Here is an 18,072-nt window from a genome sequence, read left to right as displayed (position 1 = left end):
CTTCATATATCATGCCAGCAAAATAAAATAAGAACTACTGACCTTCAGAATCATAAAAGGAGTTACTTAGTTGAAGAATGTAACTATTCCTCCATAGGAAAAAGAAAAACTCTTTTTATACACAGGGATAACTCTGATTAAACTTTGTTTAGACACTGCTAAGGATGAATCTGCTTTGAGCTACTGATTGATACCAGCAGGAAGACTGCAAGAAAGTGACAACTGGCGGGAGAGAGGATTTGTTTACTTTGGCTTAAGTCTCAAGGTGGCAGAGGAATGCCAAAGGTTAGGTTAGGTTACTGATCCTGGCATGTGGCCCTTTTGTTTCCTCATCCAAAGTGGTGTAGATATGGGATGCCCCAAAAATTCCAGAATGGAAGACAGGGACAATCCTGACAAAACCTAGCAAAAGAGAGTTAAAAAAGCCTCTGCTTCATTGACAAGAGATTAACAATCATGGGATTGTAACTCTGATTGTCAACCTTAAAGCAGAGTTAGCTCACTGGCCCTGGATTACACATTAGTAGTAGTTCTTTGCAAATCACAGGATTGGAGGATTTGACCTAGGCTTAATAGAGCTCCCTTTGTCTCAAGTCCAAAATATACAGTTAATGCTCAGGTCAGGGCCAACACTACATCACTTTACCCAACACAGGTATCCACAGTCCCAGAAGAGAATGCAAAGCCAAAGCCACATACTACCCCAGCCAGTCTTACTTGGATGGATTATTTGGATATATACAACCAGTCAGTGCATACCACCTTGGTATATGCTGTCTATAAGCCCAAAGAACTAACACTCATTTCCTAACCAAAGACTGATTTTCTTTAACTCAATAGTACATCTTAGAACAGAAATGCTCTGCTGACCAGTAGAGTTTACCCAGTACAAGGCCAAACCTTATTACAGTGATAATATATGTAGGAGTTAGGCCTTCAAATGTGCCTAGCAAACAGTGTACACACAATTGGTTCTTAGAACTAAGGTTGTATTGTGCTTTCCTTCCTTTTATCTCATCCTTTACTGCCCTTCAATTTAGCAGTTACCTTCCTTCAGAAGCTGGGAATGGGGGAGAAGGCATGATACACTACGCTGTCTACATATAGACTACATACAGCTATGCATTCAATAGGCACTTGATAAATATTACTGGCTTACTTCTAATTGGCTGGCTGTTGAGAGAAATGGGCATTAACTGAGAATTATGTGAAAAATATTAAAACACACACAAGTGTTTTCTTTCTTAGAGAAAGGTTTTAGATTATTTGGAAAAAATCCTCTAAGGGATGAGTTGCTTTCTAATCCTGTCAGTTGTGAGTTTGAGAAAGGGAAGGTAGCCAGACCGTTCTGGTTGAGAAGGTGAGTACTGAAGCAGATGACATCTCCGACAAAGGTAAGCTTGGTGTCTGGCTCAATGGCATGCTCTACAGCAACAGGAATATAATCTGCCATGCCTGGATGTCTCCAGTCCCAGAGCCCCACAAGTGTCACCCCTCTGTTCACAGCCTGGGCCATGTAAGTATAGTTCCTTTTCCCTGGTCCAATAAGCAGCAGGTCATCTCTGAAAGTACATGAAAGGTCTACATGAAAGGTAGAAATCTCTGAAAAGAGACAATAGTTAGAAAACAGTTCTGGGGGCTGACCCTATCACAACATTTATATTCCACAGCTCAAAAGTTCAGAAGGAATTCTACAATGGAGAGTAAGCAACTAGGAGCCAGGAATCAGATCTATTTACCTTCTTATATATAGTGCCCAGTAAGGCTTTTTTTTTTTTTTAATGAAAAAGATTGTTTTTCCAGCATGTTATTTTGATAGTAATGCTCCAATTAGCTCCCTGTGGGAGCTTTCTGTGAACTAGGACTTGACAGATTCAAAACATCCTGAAATTCTTTTTCATTGAACAACTAATACCATTCTGGTCTTTTCCCCATCTCAATGAAAGAAAGATGGATGCCAAGTGCAGAACGCGAGAGGAATTTACTGGAGCTGCTATATAATACGAGTCTAATCTGCAAGATACCTACCACAGTATCAGCACCATTCCTTTGACTTCCATACCTGTTCAGAGCCAGATAAAGCTGGGTATTGTGTGTGTGGAATTTCTCTCCGATGCTATTATAAAACTGAACAATGAAGGTGAGAGACATGCCCAAGGGAAAGGCTGATAGGGTCTTTCCTTGGGCTGTGTATAGCTTGGGTTGGCTGCTCATTCGCAGGTATGTCACTGGTGCTACCTGTGCGAGACAAAAACCCACTGGTACAGTAAAGGATGTGTTGGAGAAGAGCTGTGGCCATATTCTGAGATTTATAATCAATGATAAAAATGATGTTCCTCTTTTGTAGGAAACAGCTCTTGTTTTGAGATGACTTAATTCAGAGTGAAAAAGAAATGTGACAGTACAGGAAATGGCTTTTTAATTACTGAAGCTGTGGGAATGTTAAGAGAAGCTGGAGCTTTTTGAGGAAAGGACTGCAATTCATCTATTTTGTACAGAGTGTTTAATATTTATTATTATTTATCTTTTATTTTGTTATTAGCTTATCTTTTATTTTTTTAATTCTTTCTTTATTCTCTCCAAAGCCCCCCAGTACATAGTTGTAGGCCCTTCTGGTTGAGCTATGTGGGACGCCACCTCAGCATGGCTTGATGAGTGGTGCCATGTCCATGCCCAGGATCTGAACTGGTGAAACCCTGGGCCGCTGAAGGGGGGCCTGTGAACTTTACCACTCAGCCACGGGGCCAGCCCTAATATTTATTATTAAATAATTGATCATTTATCAAAAATATTATAGATTGTGTTTTCACACTGCAAGAGATAAGCTATGATACAGTAAGAGAAGTCCAGTTTTGAATCCTAGCTTCATCATTTCTTCACTTCATTTAACCATTCTAGAGCTCAGATTTCTTATCAGTTTAATAAGGATAATAATGCCTGCCTCATAGGGTTTTTGTGGTAGTTGAAAGAGTTAATATACACAAAAGGACCAACATAGTGACTGGAACATACCAGGTGTTTAATGCCTAAAAATTTTTTCTTTTTTTTTTGTGTTAGACTAACTTACCTCTAAAGTGTCTTCTAATTTTTAATTTTTTTATTCTAATAACAAAGCCTAATATTGATAGTAATAGTTCTACAGTTCTCCCACACCAAGCCTTTTACCAAAGCTTCTCCGAAGACAATCATACCAATTTGAAGCTAATCCCTTTTATAACAAGGACTCTAAAGTCCACTTTAATTTTGTGGTTTATAACCATTTCAAGATTGTCCTCTTATCTTACAGTTCATTTCTGACTTCCAGAGAAATTTCTAGTTCTTGAAAAAGGAAATCTGCCTGTTAAGGCCATGGTATTCCTTTTATTTTTTTTGAGTAAGGTTCTGAACTCACCTGAACCCCAGTTATGGTTGTTTGGTTGACTCCAAAAGGTTCTATAGAAGTAACTTCCAACACAGCAGTACCTGCAATGGAACCAGCTTTCAGGAGCCCTTCACCATCCTCCTCAATGACGGATGAATTAGGGAAACACTTGAGAACACGGGAACTCACAAAGGCGGCCCCTTCCCTAGGGAACAAATGGAGCAAGTGGCATCTCTTGGGGTCTCTGTTTGACCAGAAAGAAAGGAGTAGAGGTTACCAGGATCACTGTTAGAGGCTGTTCTCTGAAGAAACTGCTTGCCATTCTCCATGTCGTGTGCTTATTTGTTCCTCAGGTAAAAGTCTGCCTTTGGATTATGCTTATCTCTTTAAAAATCAAATCCTGTTACACATTTATCATTAAAAAATTATTTGGCCAAAAGAATTGAAAACAGATTTTCAAACAAATACTTGTACATGAATGTTCATAGAAACACAATTCACAATAGCTAAAAGGTGAAAACAACACAAATGTCTATCAACTGATGAATGGATAAACAAAATGTGTTATAGCCATACAATGGAATATTATTCAGTCATAAAAAGGAATGAAGTACTGATACATGCTACATCACGGATGAACCTCAAAAACATTATCTAACTGAAAGAAGCCAACACAAAAGATCACATATTGTATGATTCCATTTATATGAAATATACAGAATAGTTAAATTCATAGAAACAGCTTATTAGTGGCTGCCAGGGACTGAGAGGAAGATAGAAGGATGAGAGAAAGATGAGCTGCTTAATGGATTTGGGTCTCCTTTAGTGGTAATGAAAATGTTTTGGAACTAGATAGAGGTGATGGTTGTACAATATTGTGAATGAAAAAAATGCCACTTTAAGTACACTTAAAATAGTTAATTTTATGTTATATAAATTTCACCTCAGCTGAAAAAAAATTGTGGGTTAGAAAAATCACCTAGAAGGCAATAGTTCTTTCCATGTGCAATGTTTTACTGAGGGTAAAGTTAGAACCTGGCCTGCCCTTCTCCATTCTCCTCACCTGTTGGTATGGAGTTTGAGCTGAGAATTCATGGGCATCAGAATTTGCTGAGGTTGGCACTCTTGATAGAATAGTTGGAGTTTTTCAAACACCTATGATGAGAAATAATGTTTTTCTCATTTCTGGAAAAGACAAATGCTGACCTGTACTCACATGAAAAACTACAAATCAACAGGCTGCCTATCTTCAATTGAGCCTACTGTTCCATAGTATTTCTTTCCAAAATGAGGCAGGCAATTAAAACAAACCTAGATATTCTAGAATATAGAACCTAATAGTAGCCCTACCTCTGACCACAAGGGACTGGGCATGTGACAAAGTTTACACTTACCACATCCTCTGTAATACTTAGATATTAAGTATAAAATAATTTTGAATTTTCTAATTTTAGCTCTGATAACCTGAAAAGAGATTTGAGAACAAAGAACCTATAATATTAAATTAGTAAAGGACACTATTCAGTGACTCCTAGTGAAGTGTTCTTTCCTCTACCCCTCACTGACTCAGAGAACGAAAACCAAAATAAAGGAGCAAAAAAGAAAAAAATAAGTCCCATATTCAGAGGTAGAGGAACATTTTGCCCCACACAAATGATAAATTTTTCTTTTGAATTCTAAAAAACATTAGGGCCATTTAGCTTTCAGCCTGAGGACATCTGTAGAAATTATTCATACTCTTACACCTTACCAGAAGTTAGGATTAGATTTCAATCTACCTACGAATATAGTTAAGTATCATAATATCTATGTTAGGCAGAACGGCTCAGAAATTCATCCCTCTTTAGTTATTGTGGTGTTCATATCCTACGCTCATTGTGTAGGGAGTTGAGAGGAGTGCATGTGCTATAGTTTCTAATGTCAATACTTATAAAGAGGCAATTAGCAGGAATGACAAAGATCTAGAAACTATAAATCTGTTCCAGGGATCCCTCTAGCAATTTCTCTATTAGGACTAAGCTCTTCATGGATAATAAGAGACTATATACCTCCTTGATATACAAAAATAAGCCATTTTCATATTTTCAGGCTGCCACCCTGTGCAAGTTCAATCATGCTTGTCCCAGCTTTCACTGCCCAGATCTGGGCCAGCTGGGGAAAGGAATTCAGTGTGATAAATGAGGGCAGATCTTGTTCCCTGCCTATATGACAAGCCCCCAACACATTCCGATCGTCACCCCATTACTTCTGTGGGGGATGACATTGGGGGAGGGTTATTTGAAAAGCATCTTGTTCTGCTAGTTGGAAAAGAAATTCCTGTGTTAGTCTTAAAGGGCAATATCTGCCTATCTTTCGACTTTGCATTTCTTCTTGGCTTCTGTTGTCATTTTATGGTTCATCTATTCATTTAGCAAATTCTTGTCTTCTAGCTTATCTACCCAAATGCACAGAAATAATAATCATCTCCTTCTACTTGCATTGCTGTTTAGCTTTCAAACTGTGATCACCTTACCAGGATCTGAACTTCATCAGATAGTTCCAACAAATTCCCCTCAAACTGCCCAGAGGAACTATTCATATGGCGGACAGTGACTTTGATACTGGTCCGGCCAGCTGCTTTTGTGTGGACAACCATGGCAAAGTTATTCTCTGCTGGGAGCTGTAGAAAAACCTAGATAGTGAGGGGATGGATTAAGAAATATTCATGAATAAACACTGTGCCCTTCCCTCTTTGCTATAACAATAAGGACAATGAGTCTTGGAAATCTAGAAGCTAGCTAGAAGAACTATACTTTCAGGGCTTATTTTCATGGTTATTTCTTTTCATATTCCCAGCACCACAGTCACCCCTGAAGTAAACCTCTGCTTGCAGTGCTCAACAAATTCGGGCAATCTGGTAAGATTCTTATGCTATCTCGAAGACAATTCATTGATAGGAGAAGAATGGAAATGAAGGAAAGGGTTTGTAAACTGGGTTCAGACAGTAGAACTTGAGATGGGAGAGAAGGGAGACAATCTACTGCTGGAGTTCAGAGTGGTAGCAGGGAAGGAAAAGGACAAGAAGGGGAAGCTTCTATTTTAGGACTATGCTAAAACTGGCTCATTATCTCCCCACTTGCTTCACTCACCATTCTAGTCTGGACTGGATAAGGATTAGACCTGGACAAATTTCTGGTAATAGGGAAGGTAGAGCCAACACTAAAGCAAATGTTGAAGTAGGCACCTGCCTACCTTTTGGGGACTCACTTCATGTCCTATCTCCCCTGCCTTCTTGCTGTCCAGAGTCCTCAAGATCTTCCTTCTAGCTCTCTTGTCTCACATAGAGTCCCAAGTTCCAAAATCACCTTTCCCTCCTCCCCTACATAAAAATTCCCATTTCCTTTGTGGAATCTCAACAGATCTCAATCAGTTATCTGGAAGAAAGTCTTATGCTAAAGAACGAGTGGTTTATAATTGTCTAAGCCAAGTGAATCTCTAAATGGTGACATGACAGTGAAGGAAATCTACCTTGTGGGGCATTGGAGACCTTTCTATTGCCTATTTCATAGCCCAGTTTGCCTATGCAGGGTCTGAGGCAGAAGAAAATCTTTGTATAGCTCTCAATCATTTCTTCTGCTAGAGAAAAGAGTGATGTTTTAGGGAAGAAAATAGAGGAAAGGAGAAGTACAACAGATGCTAAGGCTGAAGCCATCCCCTGCTTTCACATAATCTCTATTTGCTATTCAAGACAAAAAGCCAAATCCCTCTGCAGAACTCCAAACTAAGTACAGTTCCATTGCTCCTCAATTCCAAGTATAACTAGGCTCTGCCCATGACAGATAGGAGACCCGACCATCAGAGTTTCCCTAGATTATAGATCTAGGATATTTTTAGAAATATTGCAAATATATATTTTTTACTTTTTCTAGACCTTTCCTCTTTGCTTTTTCGCTGGCTCCAGAAATACCCTACTGATTCTAGCTCCTGTAACTGCTCTGTTCTCTCCCAAGGTCTAATTCTTTGTTCTTGTGGGCACTGAGTTGTGACCTACTGGGTACCTTGGCGTCAGGTTCCTACTTCCTAAGGTAAAGCCCAGACTACTTTATCCATGTCTGCCGCTGTCCCCAGACCACCTCGGGTGGGTTCCATCAAACTGATGATCAGGTAAAAACATCAATCTGATGATTAGGTAAAGTTTGTCTTGTAGCATCCATCTTTCTTTTTTTTTCTTTTTCAGGCTTCAGAGTAAGGTTTAATGTTATGTGTATTAAAACATCAAAGCTATTTTCAGTAATAAAAGGACTTAGGTTGCACTGTGGCTTTCCCTCATGTCCATCCTGAGGGTTTCAGCCACTGCAGATGAAGCAGGTGTTGAATTGGGAGGAGCCGGCACCACCAAAGGGAACCATGGAGGAGCAATTTAATTAAGTCCTTCTTAAGTCTGCCATTGATATATGGCACTCAGTCAGAATCAGCTGCCAGTTGGTGGCCCACACCAGCCCCATGGCATCCACAGCACCCCACATGCTCACAGTGGGAATCCAGTTCTCCCCAAGCTCCCAGTACCTCAGGCCCAGAAATATCCTCAGCATCCACCTTTCTTACTGTTTTTTTTTTTTTTTTGGCACCTAAGCTAACATCTGTTGCCAATCTTCCTTTTTTTTTTCTTCTTCTCCCCAAAGTCCCCCAGTACATAGTTGTATATTCCAGTTGTAGGTCCTTCTGGTTGTGCTATGTAGGATGCCACTTCAGCATGGCCTGACGAGCAGTACCCTGTCCACGCCCAGGATCTGAACTGGTGAAACCCTGGGCTGCCGAGGCAGAGCATGCGAACTTAATGACTCGGCCAAGGGGCTGGCCCCTACCTTTCTTACTGTTAATGTCAACTGCCCATCATGCAGCACAAACATGATTATTAACATAATTAAGTGTGTCTGAACATGTTAAAAGATTATTTTACATATTTAAACTCTGTGTATATATACTTTATGTTCATAATGTGTTACTCGTGTAACATAGTCATCTGCTCACCAATACAACAAATACAATAGTAAAGGAAACATTGCTTTCAAGAGCTCTTTCCAGCAAAGTATATTAAAAATCATGTAGTATTATCTGAGTACTCAAATTTGAATTCCAGGTATGATTTGCAGGTTTCTAGTGTTCACAGAACAATAGGAAAAAGAGATAAATAATAATATTGTGTAGTTTAGAAAGTGAGTCAATCTAAAACTTATGATGAAATAAAATAAATTTAATATCAAGATCCCTAAGGTAATATAATAAACAAAAAAATTCATACCTCTGAATGCCTGGGCACCAGATCCAATACATCCCTTTTGCTCATGGACCAGTGGAATGTGAGCCCAGGGTTGGCATTGCTGAAGGAGAAAGGGGTCTGGGTACTGGTCACTCCCATGACATAAACTGGCATCTGAAAAGAAAAAGTGGTTTTGTGCTTTATATCCTGCCCAGCTGGCATTATAAAAATAATGAACTCAGAACAGAGTCATCATACTGACCTCAGTAGCTGTGATGAGTCGAGTTGCAGCTGCAAGGATCCTAACAGCCCTTAGCTGAACAACTTCAATCTGCACTTCATCCTGCTCAATAGGGTGGAGAGCAAGCTTAGACTAGGAGGGAGTGTGTCAGGTGGACAGACGGCTTATGATACATAGTTTGTTTGTTGTTGTTTGGGGCATTCAACAACAACAAAGTACCATAGATATGTTTGTTTTTGTTCTTTACATAATTCCTTAAGGATAGGGACTATATCTTATAGCAATGCCAAGTACTCTGTGGGTTTTTCACTAAAGATTACGTATTTCCAATGCCTGGTTAGGAGCATGCCAAATGAGGGGACTGAAAGGGTTTTCCTGGGCTGCTGACACTCTCCTCATCACCACTCCTTCCCCCACCTCCCAGTATGGTTCCCAGAAGGAAGAAGAGAAGCAGAGCAGAACAAAGAATCAATACCTGGGAAAACACAATGACTTTGCCAGTATCTTCATCTACTGTCTGGATGGTACCATGGACCACAGCTGTGCCAACCACCTTCCCTGTAACTTGCCCCCTCCTATTAACAACAGCCACTGTCTGGTTACTGATGGAGAAGTGAATGATAGATTGGGGCTGGGGGCCACCTTCGGATATTACCTGGAATTTAAACATACTGGTGAATGCCTGGAGAATGGGTAGAAGTCACATCTCTTTTCCCAACATTCTGTCCAAGCAACTTGACTTCATCTTCCCCCACTTCCCAACCAGCATATCCCATATAAACTCAAATGCAGAAGAAATGGAAATGCTACAAATATCCACAGGATTCCAAGAGGTAGTTTATACCACATTCAGCATGGAATAGGGAAAATAGTAATTTTGTTCTTTATCAGATCCTGTTGAACTTGGCTGGGAACAGACAAGAGGAGGCCAGTAAGAAGAGGTGTGTGTGTGTTGGGGTGGGACAGAGGTAGAATGAGGAGAAAGGGTAAATCTTATTTTTCTGTCTTTAAGATCACCTGCATCATGTTAGTTGGAATCAGTGTCACTTTCTCTGGAACAAGTCTGAATGGAGGAAACACCTTGAAGGAGAAAACCAAAAGGACAACAGTGACTAACTAATTGATTTCATAACAAATGATCCTGCAGCTTATTCTAAGGAAAAAAATCCTAATTATGTAAAATGAAGTTATATACAAAGACATGTAGTTTATTTTATTTATAAATACAAATTTTAGGGGGCCGGCCTGGTGGCACAGCGGTTAAGTGCACACATTCCGCTTCAGTGGTCCAGGGTCCGCCGGTTCGGATCCCAAGTGCGGACATGGCACCACTCATCAAGCCATGCTGTGGTAGGTGTCCCACATATAAAGTAGAGGAAGGTGGGCATGGATGTTAGCTCAGGGCCAGTCTTCCTCAGCCAAAAAGAGGAGGATTGGCAGCAGATGTTAGCTCAGGGCTGATCTTCCTCAAAAAAAAAAAAAAAAACAAATTTTATTTATAATAGCAAAAAATTCTAAATTACTTAAATGAGAATGCTTAAATAAGTTATTACATAACCACTCACTGGAATAAAAGTGGCCATTAAAATTATGTTTACAATTATCTTTGTTTTTCACTTTTTTCAAACATATATAAAAGTAGAGAGAACAGTTAAAAAACTCTCAGGTACCTATTACCCAGCTTCAACAACTTTCAACACATGGCCAACAATTAGCTTTTAATGACATAAGAAAATACTTTTGATATAAGATTAAGATGAAAAAAGCAGTATGATTCATCCATGTTAAAATATGCATTGGGAAAAAAAGTGAAGGAAATACACTGAAATCTTAATAATACTTGCCTCTAAGTAGTGGAATTAAAGGCTGTTTTCATTATGCATCTTTACATTTTTTTGTGCTTTCCAAATTTTCTACAAGAAGTGTATTACTTTTTTTTTTTTTTTTAAAGATTTTATTTTTCCTTTTTCTCCCCAAAGCCCCCCGGTACATAGTTGTATATTCTTCGTTGTGGGTCCTTCTGGTTGTGGCATGTGGGACGCTGCCTCAGCGTGGTTTGATGAGCAGTGCCATGTCCGCGCCCAGGATTCGAACCAACGAAACACTGGGCCGCCTGCAGCGGAGCGCGCGAACTTAACCACTCGGCCACGGGGCCAGCCCCTACTTTTTTTTAAAAGATTTTACTTTTCCTTTTTCTCCCCAAAGCCCCCCGGTACACAGTTGTATAGTTTTAGTTTGAGTCCTTCTAGTTGTGGTATGTGGGATACTGCCTCAGCATAGCTTGACGAGCAGTGCCATGTCTGTGCCCAGGATCAAAACTGGTAAAACCCCGGGCCACTGAAGCAGAGTGCGCGGATTTAAACACTTGGCCATGGGGCCAGCCCAGAAGTGTATTACTTTTACACAGAAAAACAAAAACCAAAACCAAATTACGTATTGTTGCAAGAGTTAGACAACTATCAGTTTTTTCAGTCAAATGATTTTCAACTTGTGAAAACTAAACAGAAAAAGATAAATAATGCCAAATAATATGAAGTATGAATTTTGGATGAGATAATTTCCTTACTTCAATTTGCCGAGGAGCTGATGTGAATTTTCTCCCCATCTTGTCCCTGGCAATGGCCACAAGTGTGGATTGCCCAATAGCGACAGCTCGAAGGATATAATTTTCAGAGTATTCGTCCTGTTCCTCCATTAGCCTGCAATGAATGAGAAAGTTTTTAGGTGAGAAAGAGTTGAGGTTTTTTGTTGTTGTTGCTGTTTTTGTGAGGAAGATTGGCCCTGAGCTAACATCTGTTGCCAATCTTCCCCTTTTTGCTTGAGGAAGATTGTCCATGAGCTAACATTCATGCCAATTTTCCTCTATTTTGTATGTGGGATGCTGCCACAGCATGGCTTGATGAGTGTGTGTAGGTCCCCACCCAGGATCCGAACCTGTGAACCCTGGGCTGCCAAAGCAAAGTGCACAAACCTAACCACTACGCTACTGGGCTGGCCCAAGATTTAGTTTTAAGAGTGGTCAGTTATGCATTTTTTTAAGATGCTTAATATTTTTGGCTCATTTTAACTCTGGTTATAGGGAACTGCCAGAAAATGAATTTCCAGAGTCAAGACAAAGTTCATGGCAATGGCAGGAAGCTCCTGAAGGGCAAAAATTTGTTCTAAGGCTCCAAAGAATAAGGGCAATGTAAATATAGACTGGCAAAATTGCAAACACTAAACTCCCTTGGAATTCCTGTATTTCCCCTTTCACAGAGGGGAATACCAGTGCCTCTGCTTCTCAATAGATTTTTGAAGGTCTTCTAGCCTGCAGCACCCTCAAAGGATATCATCCAAGAAGAAGTTTCATAAAATGGAAATATTAATGAGACACATGATTATAGCCTGAAAACAAGATATCTTGGGTGATCTGGAAGGGGTATTTTGTAGAGAGCTGAATATGGGAAGAGAGTATGGGCTGAAAGGTACTGTGACAAAAAAGTGAAGAAGAAAGTCTGAAATAACCTAAGAGAGAGCTGACTAGGCTACCAGGAGGGAGATTCTCATGCTATTAAGCATGGGGAGAAAGAAGTACTGAAATGGTACTCACGTCAGGGTGACGATGGCAGAAGCCAACTGTAGTTTGAGCTCCATGTTTCTGAAATATTTATTTTGGAATGGGTGTTTGGAAGAGCCAAGAACCCTCACAGTTACTAACACAGTTTTACCTATTTCAACCTAGTAGTTAAAAAAAAAAGTAATTTTAGTAGAGGTGTCTCATTCGCCAAGGACAGTCTAACTCTCAGAGGGTGGCAAACTTTTATTCATGCTAAATGTTCCTGGTCAGTCTTTGATCAGATGAGCCTAATCTATGTGTACTCTTTTAAGTTGTTCTTTAACACTCTATTATCTTCATCATGTTTAATGTTGGAATGTTGTTCTTTAAGGGCAAGCATTTCCATTAACATTACCAAAGGTCCTGGTATACATACACAGTAGCTGAGCAGAGACTATATTAAGTGATGCTAGATAGTGAGAATGAGGCCTGCTTCATTTATGAGATAAAGCAAACATCTCTCACCTTATCAATCAGGTCAAGCTCCAGCTCTTGTATGTCTGACACCCTGAGGTGGGCCATTGCTGGACCCAAGAAAGCCAAGCACAGATCATAGACCTCCAAGGCGAGAAATCCAGGATGTACAGGAACTAACTAGAAGGAAGAAGATGGTAGCTGGGTAGAGAAGCAAACATGCTCCAAACATACTCACAGCAACTATTTTCATCCAAAGCGGAAAATACAGTATATTACTGCCTTCTTGATGGGAACTCTGAGAAATGACATTATGTGTCTTAGGTATAGCACAATATGTACCCTTAATGTGATGTTTCAGTTAATAGCAAAATATGTACCCTTAACAAATATTAACTGATAAAGAGCAGAATTTAAGTTGATTGAATTCAAGCAGAATCCAACATACATATCCAGCTTCTTAATTATGAACAGGGAAAGGATTTCATGAAGAAAACCAACCCCATTTATGTTGCAATCAACAGTGGAGAGAGAAAGTACTGAGTGGACTAATACTTTGTTTTTCATTCTTGCATTATAGCTCCTGCACAACTGCATGTTTTTCCATATAGTGCCTCAATCTCGCCTTTTAAAAACAAACATTACGACTAAGGTAAGTTAAATTCCTTTGAGCTCTTAGAAGGAAAGGAAATATATGCATAGTTGATGTAAGGTATTATTTTATTGCTACAAGTCAACTAAAAGCAAATCACTTGGCATATGGACTATAGAGTCAGTTAATATTTTGAGTTGTTATATCCTGGCTGAAAACACCATACGCTCAGGTTATAAAGTCAACAGTACATCTAAGTATTCATACAGTTCTGTGCTGTGAAATTTACAGAAATGAACCTTCGTTTAATGGAAATTTTATAAATAGATGTCTCCTACACTGTCAGCTCAACCAGAACCAAAAATTGCCCAGTAATTTAGCTAGTTAGAGAAAAAAACCTCTCGTTCAAAAAAAAAAGAGGCAAATGTTACTTTTGTAACAAGTTTGAGACATACAATGGAATTTTTCCAATCATTCTGCTAAGAATGAGTTTTTACCAGAGATTATCAGTCTGGGAATATTTCTAGAACTCACCTGGACAGAGCTTTCTGCTTCCAGGTAAGTAATAGTGACAATGTCCTGCTCACTGCTGTTGACTAAAAAATAACCAGATCCTTCCACAAGGCTAAATATTTCCTAAGGAAAAATCAGACAAACAATATTCCATTCCCTCTGGGTTATAAATAATTCAAAGAAAACAACTTCTACCTACCTAAGAAAGAGTATGGGATGAAAAGATTAAGGTCAATGGACCAAAGACAAAATATTATTAAAGTATAAGTCCTAAGGATATTGCAGCTAATTATTATATATGCATTATATATGTGTATCAGTGATTTTCAACATATAAGTGAGCTTTTTTATTTCTATACTGTTAATTTTAATAACCTCGTACTCTCCCTTCCAATATGATTCCATTTAACTAGACCTATACAGCTTCTACCTTCACATCAGGATGGTTATAGATGGTGGCATTCTCAGGCAATACAGTTACATCATCCACCAGGAGCAGCTCCACAGCTGCAGATCTGGGCAAGTTGAAAAGTTCCTAGAAATGTAATAAGAACCACAAAGGTGAATATAAACTTTTAATTCCTCAGCTTAGTGAGAGAAGATGCCAGTACTGTTTTAAGTGCAAAGGTAACAGAATCATAGAGATGTGCAGTTCTCAGATTTACATCAGTTATAGATGACTCTTAAAGAAGAGCCTTAAATTTCAGTTAATTTACATTTGTTATATAACAAGCTCTACTTACCTTTGGACTTTTCTTCTCTGAATAGCCCACAAAATTAACTCCAATGAGTACGGTTCCTTTTAACTGATGTACTTTAAGTATCTGATGACCTGCAGACGTGCAGAAAAATATCCTGTGAGAAACAGTGACATGTAGAATACAAAAGTGTCTCCAGAAAACCAAATTCTGCCTTAATTTTTACCAACTAGTGATTTATTGCAGGAGGAAAAAAAAACTGAATGGGGAAATACACAAGAAACAAAAAACTGGGTTTTTGTGCTGACTCTGCCACTATATTTCTGCGTGACCCCGGGCAACCACTTTATTTCTCAGTTCCTATATTAAATGAGGGATTGGGCCAGGCAAAATCTAAATTTCTTTCCAGCTCCCTTGGTCTGTGAGTCCAAACACAGGCTGACAACAGTGTACGGGGAAGTTTTTGTTTGATTTAAAAATGGCAGTGAGAACAAGGAGATAGTCCTTTCGAACCTTTCACTCTTCTAAACTGTTTTGTACATGTAAATATATCAGTCCCTTATTCAGAAATTTTAAATGGCTATTCCTTATTAGAGCAATTCAAACTCCTTAAACTAGTATTTGAAGTCTTCCATAATCTGACTGCTTTACCCATTCATTCTTTTTTCTATCTTTCTTTTTTTAAATTTAAGACAAATCTGCAACTTAGATCAATTTTGTTTTTTTTGAGGAAGATTAGCCCTGCTAATATCTTCAGCCAATCCTCCTCTTTTTGCTAAGGAAGACTGGCCCTGAGCTAACATCCGTGCCCATCTTCCTCTACTTTATATGTGGGATGCCTACCACAGCATGGCTTGCCAAGCGGTGCCATGTCTGAATCCGGGATCCAAACCGGCGAACCCCAGGCCGCCAAAGTGGAATGTGTGCACTTAACCGCTGTGCCACTGGGCCGGCCCCAGGTCAATTCTTATTTTATTCTCAACACATGATCATGACTAAATCTGTGTAGCATTTTCTCATGATGCTACATCCATCCATTCATTCATTCAATAAAGATTTATTGAGGGCCTGCTATATGCTGGGTACTATGCCAGGTAATTAGGATACAGAGAGGAAGAAGTAGGAAACACAATCTTTGCCTTCAAAGAAACCCACAGCTTAGTACGGCGACTAAGAGGCAAACCAACCCCTGCAATACAGTGTGATAAGTGCTGTTACAGAAGTATGTACAGAGCACATATATATAGAGTATATAAGAGCACAAAGAAGGAATATTTTCCTTAGATTGAGAATAGAGAGGGACAGAAAACTCCCAGATCACTAGAGGAAGATTTAAGCCCAGTGAAGATATGAGAAAAGAGAACATACAACATACGCAATGGAAAGAGGTGTGACAAGCTTTGTCATAGCTATGGATCTAAAGTTGTTGACTGTGAGAAAAATGTAGGGTATATGTGGGTGGTAATAAGAGGTGAAGCCAAAGAAGTAGGCAGGGGTTGGTATGTTAAGCTGCAACATACGAATTTTATCCTGGAAGAAACGGACTCCCTGAAGACAATATGGTGACAGTAAAGTCAGTTGTGAAGAGTATAGGCTTTGCTGTCACAGAGCTTGCTGCTGCATCTATTTACTGTTGTAATCTCAGGGCCTAAAACTGTAGCTAGAATATAGTAAGAACTCAATAAGCATGTAATGAATGAGTAAATTTACATAATGGGGATAACAATGTTACTCTCTCATGGTTGTTACGAGGATTACATGAGAAAACGTACATAAAGTTTTTAGTGCAGTGCCTCGCATGTCATAAGAGCTGAGTAAATAATAGCCCAAAAAACAATTTTAAGAGAGAGATTCAGATTTGTACTTTAGAAAGATCATTCTGGACAGTAGTGTGAACGATGGATTAGAGAGTAGCAGATACACAATGAGATCAGTTAGGAGGCTACTCAGTAATTAATCAGCAACTGGTAATGCAGGATAGAGGTAATAAGGACACTAGTGATGGACTCAGAGAGGAAGGGATGAAACCAAAAAATATTTAGAAGATAACATTGATGGTATCTGGTGATTGACTGGTATAGGGTATAAGGAGCATCTCTTTCTTCTCCATCATTTTTTACACTAACTGTATCATACTATTTGTATTATAGTGTTATAGTATTATACACATATTAGTATTATGTTGTCAAGTTCTGTAGCAAAGCTCTTAAACTTGCTCTGAGTGTAAGCTCCTTGTGGGCAAGGAAAAGGTTAAACCTTATTCCTCCTTCTCTAGTGTTTCTTATTTCATTCAATGGTTATACCATCCATCTAAACGCTCATGCCAAAAACCTAAAAGTTAACCTTTGTACCACTTTCTTCTTCACCTTTGGGATGGATCTGTGATAGATTGTTATATTAATGGCCCGCAGTGAATCATGCCTGCTGGTATCCATGCCCTTGAGTGGTCCTTGCCTACCTTGACTAGTTTTGGTCGGTGACTAGCTTCAGTGAATGGGACATCAGCAAATGTGATACAAGCAGAGGCCTGATGAGCGACTGCACATGAGGGCTTGTTGCCCTCTTAGAATTTCATCTAGTGCCTCTTGCCCCATCTCTAAGTTAGTCTCACTTGCCTTATTCAGCTCATCCTTTCTATTTCCTCTTTCCACCATCTCGTCAGGTCTTGGTGTAAACATTACTTTCTTAGCATAGCCTTCTCTCTTCTAAACTAGGTTAGGTTCTCCTGTTATAAGCTCTTAAAGCACCTCATATTTGCCCTTCAAAACACCTAATAAAGTTGTAATATTTGAAGTCTGGCCTCCCCAAATAGATTGTAAGTCTATGAGAGCAGAGACTATGCTTATCTCACTTACCATTATACCTCCAAGTGCCTAGCAGAGGGCCTTAAATGCAGTAGCCATTCAACAAATATTTTTCTAATACCTGAGTAATATTTCCATAGTATTAGGCAAATAATAGGCAAGCAATACATTGACAAATTATTTTTTCTATGTTCTTGTGAGAAGTGTTGGACCTTAGGCTCGAGTTTTGCAAACAAGGAAGTTTACCTTTACATTTTCTAAAAAATACAAAGATCAAATACAAATGGTGAGAAATGATAAAATCCGAAATAAAGCATAACCCATAAGGAAATACTTAGTGCAGAATTGTTTAGCAGGTATATGAAAGGATTTGTAAATTTTCACAGTACCATGTAGCCAGGACTGCCCACTGCCATCATCCTTTGCTACCATCTTCACTGAATTATAATTTTCAAAATGAGCTAGTGTTTCATTTGAGGATTTCCATTCTAGCATTAGTGAACTGAAATTATCAAACTTTCTCCTGTGTTGATCAAACACTGCCAGTTCCAGGACTGTGTCCCTCAGGCTTGATACAGGAATCTGCATTAAAATAAAAAGAAAGAAAAGAAAAGA

At 39.1% G+C, this 18,072-nt stretch overlaps 1 protein-coding gene and 1 long non-coding RNA gene across 2 annotated transcripts in view; one reads left to right on the top strand and one right to left on the bottom strand.

Moving 5' to 3' along the window:
• Nucleotides 1-18,072, bottom strand: part of NUP210L (nucleoporin 210 like) — a 91,984-nt gene that overhangs the window by 12,863 nt on the left and 61,049 nt on the right. The window contains exons 17-32 of the mRNA XM_046681945.1: nt 17,847-18,039; nt 14,699-14,787; nt 14,386-14,490; nt 13,977-14,078; nt 12,902-13,030; nt 12,431-12,558; nt 11,408-11,540; nt 9,859-9,921; nt 9,317-9,496; nt 8,863-8,943; nt 8,643-8,774; nt 5,874-6,032; nt 4,425-4,516; nt 3,392-3,566; nt 2,063-2,238; nt 1,345-1,562 (exon numbers count right to left, since the gene is read on the bottom strand). Coding sequence (XP_046537901.1) covers nt 1,345-1,562; nt 2,063-2,238; nt 3,392-3,566; nt 4,425-4,516; nt 5,874-6,032; nt 8,643-8,774; nt 8,863-8,943; nt 9,317-9,496; nt 9,859-9,921; nt 11,408-11,540; nt 12,431-12,558; nt 12,902-13,030; nt 13,977-14,078; nt 14,386-14,490; nt 14,699-14,787; nt 17,847-18,039 — 2,155 coding nt within the window. The remainder of the gene's footprint in view (nt 1-1,344; nt 1,563-2,062; nt 2,239-3,391; nt 3,567-4,424; nt 4,517-5,873; nt 6,033-8,642; nt 8,775-8,862; nt 8,944-9,316; nt 9,497-9,858; nt 9,922-11,407; nt 11,541-12,430; nt 12,559-12,901; nt 13,031-13,976; nt 14,079-14,385; nt 14,491-14,698; nt 14,788-17,846; nt 18,040-18,072) is intronic.
• Nucleotides 6,193-18,072, top strand: part of LOC124250144 (uncharacterized) — a 73,784-nt gene continuing 61,904 nt past the window's right edge. Inside the window, exons 1-2 of the long non-coding RNA XR_006891547.1 lie at nt 6,193-6,257; nt 13,431-13,502. This is a non-coding gene — a long non-coding RNA (uncharacterized LOC124250144). The remainder of the gene's footprint in view (nt 6,258-13,430; nt 13,503-18,072) is intronic.

The sequence above is a fragment of the Equus quagga genome, chromosome 13, assembly GCF_021613505.1.
Source record: "Equus quagga isolate Etosha38 chromosome 13, UCLA_HA_Equagga_1.0, whole genome shotgun sequence".
Taxonomy (NCBI): Eukaryota; Metazoa; Chordata; class Mammalia; order Perissodactyla; family Equidae; genus Equus; species Equus quagga.
The sequence above is the reverse complement of the archived record's forward strand: the minus strand, read 5'-3'. Positions and strand labels throughout refer to the sequence as shown.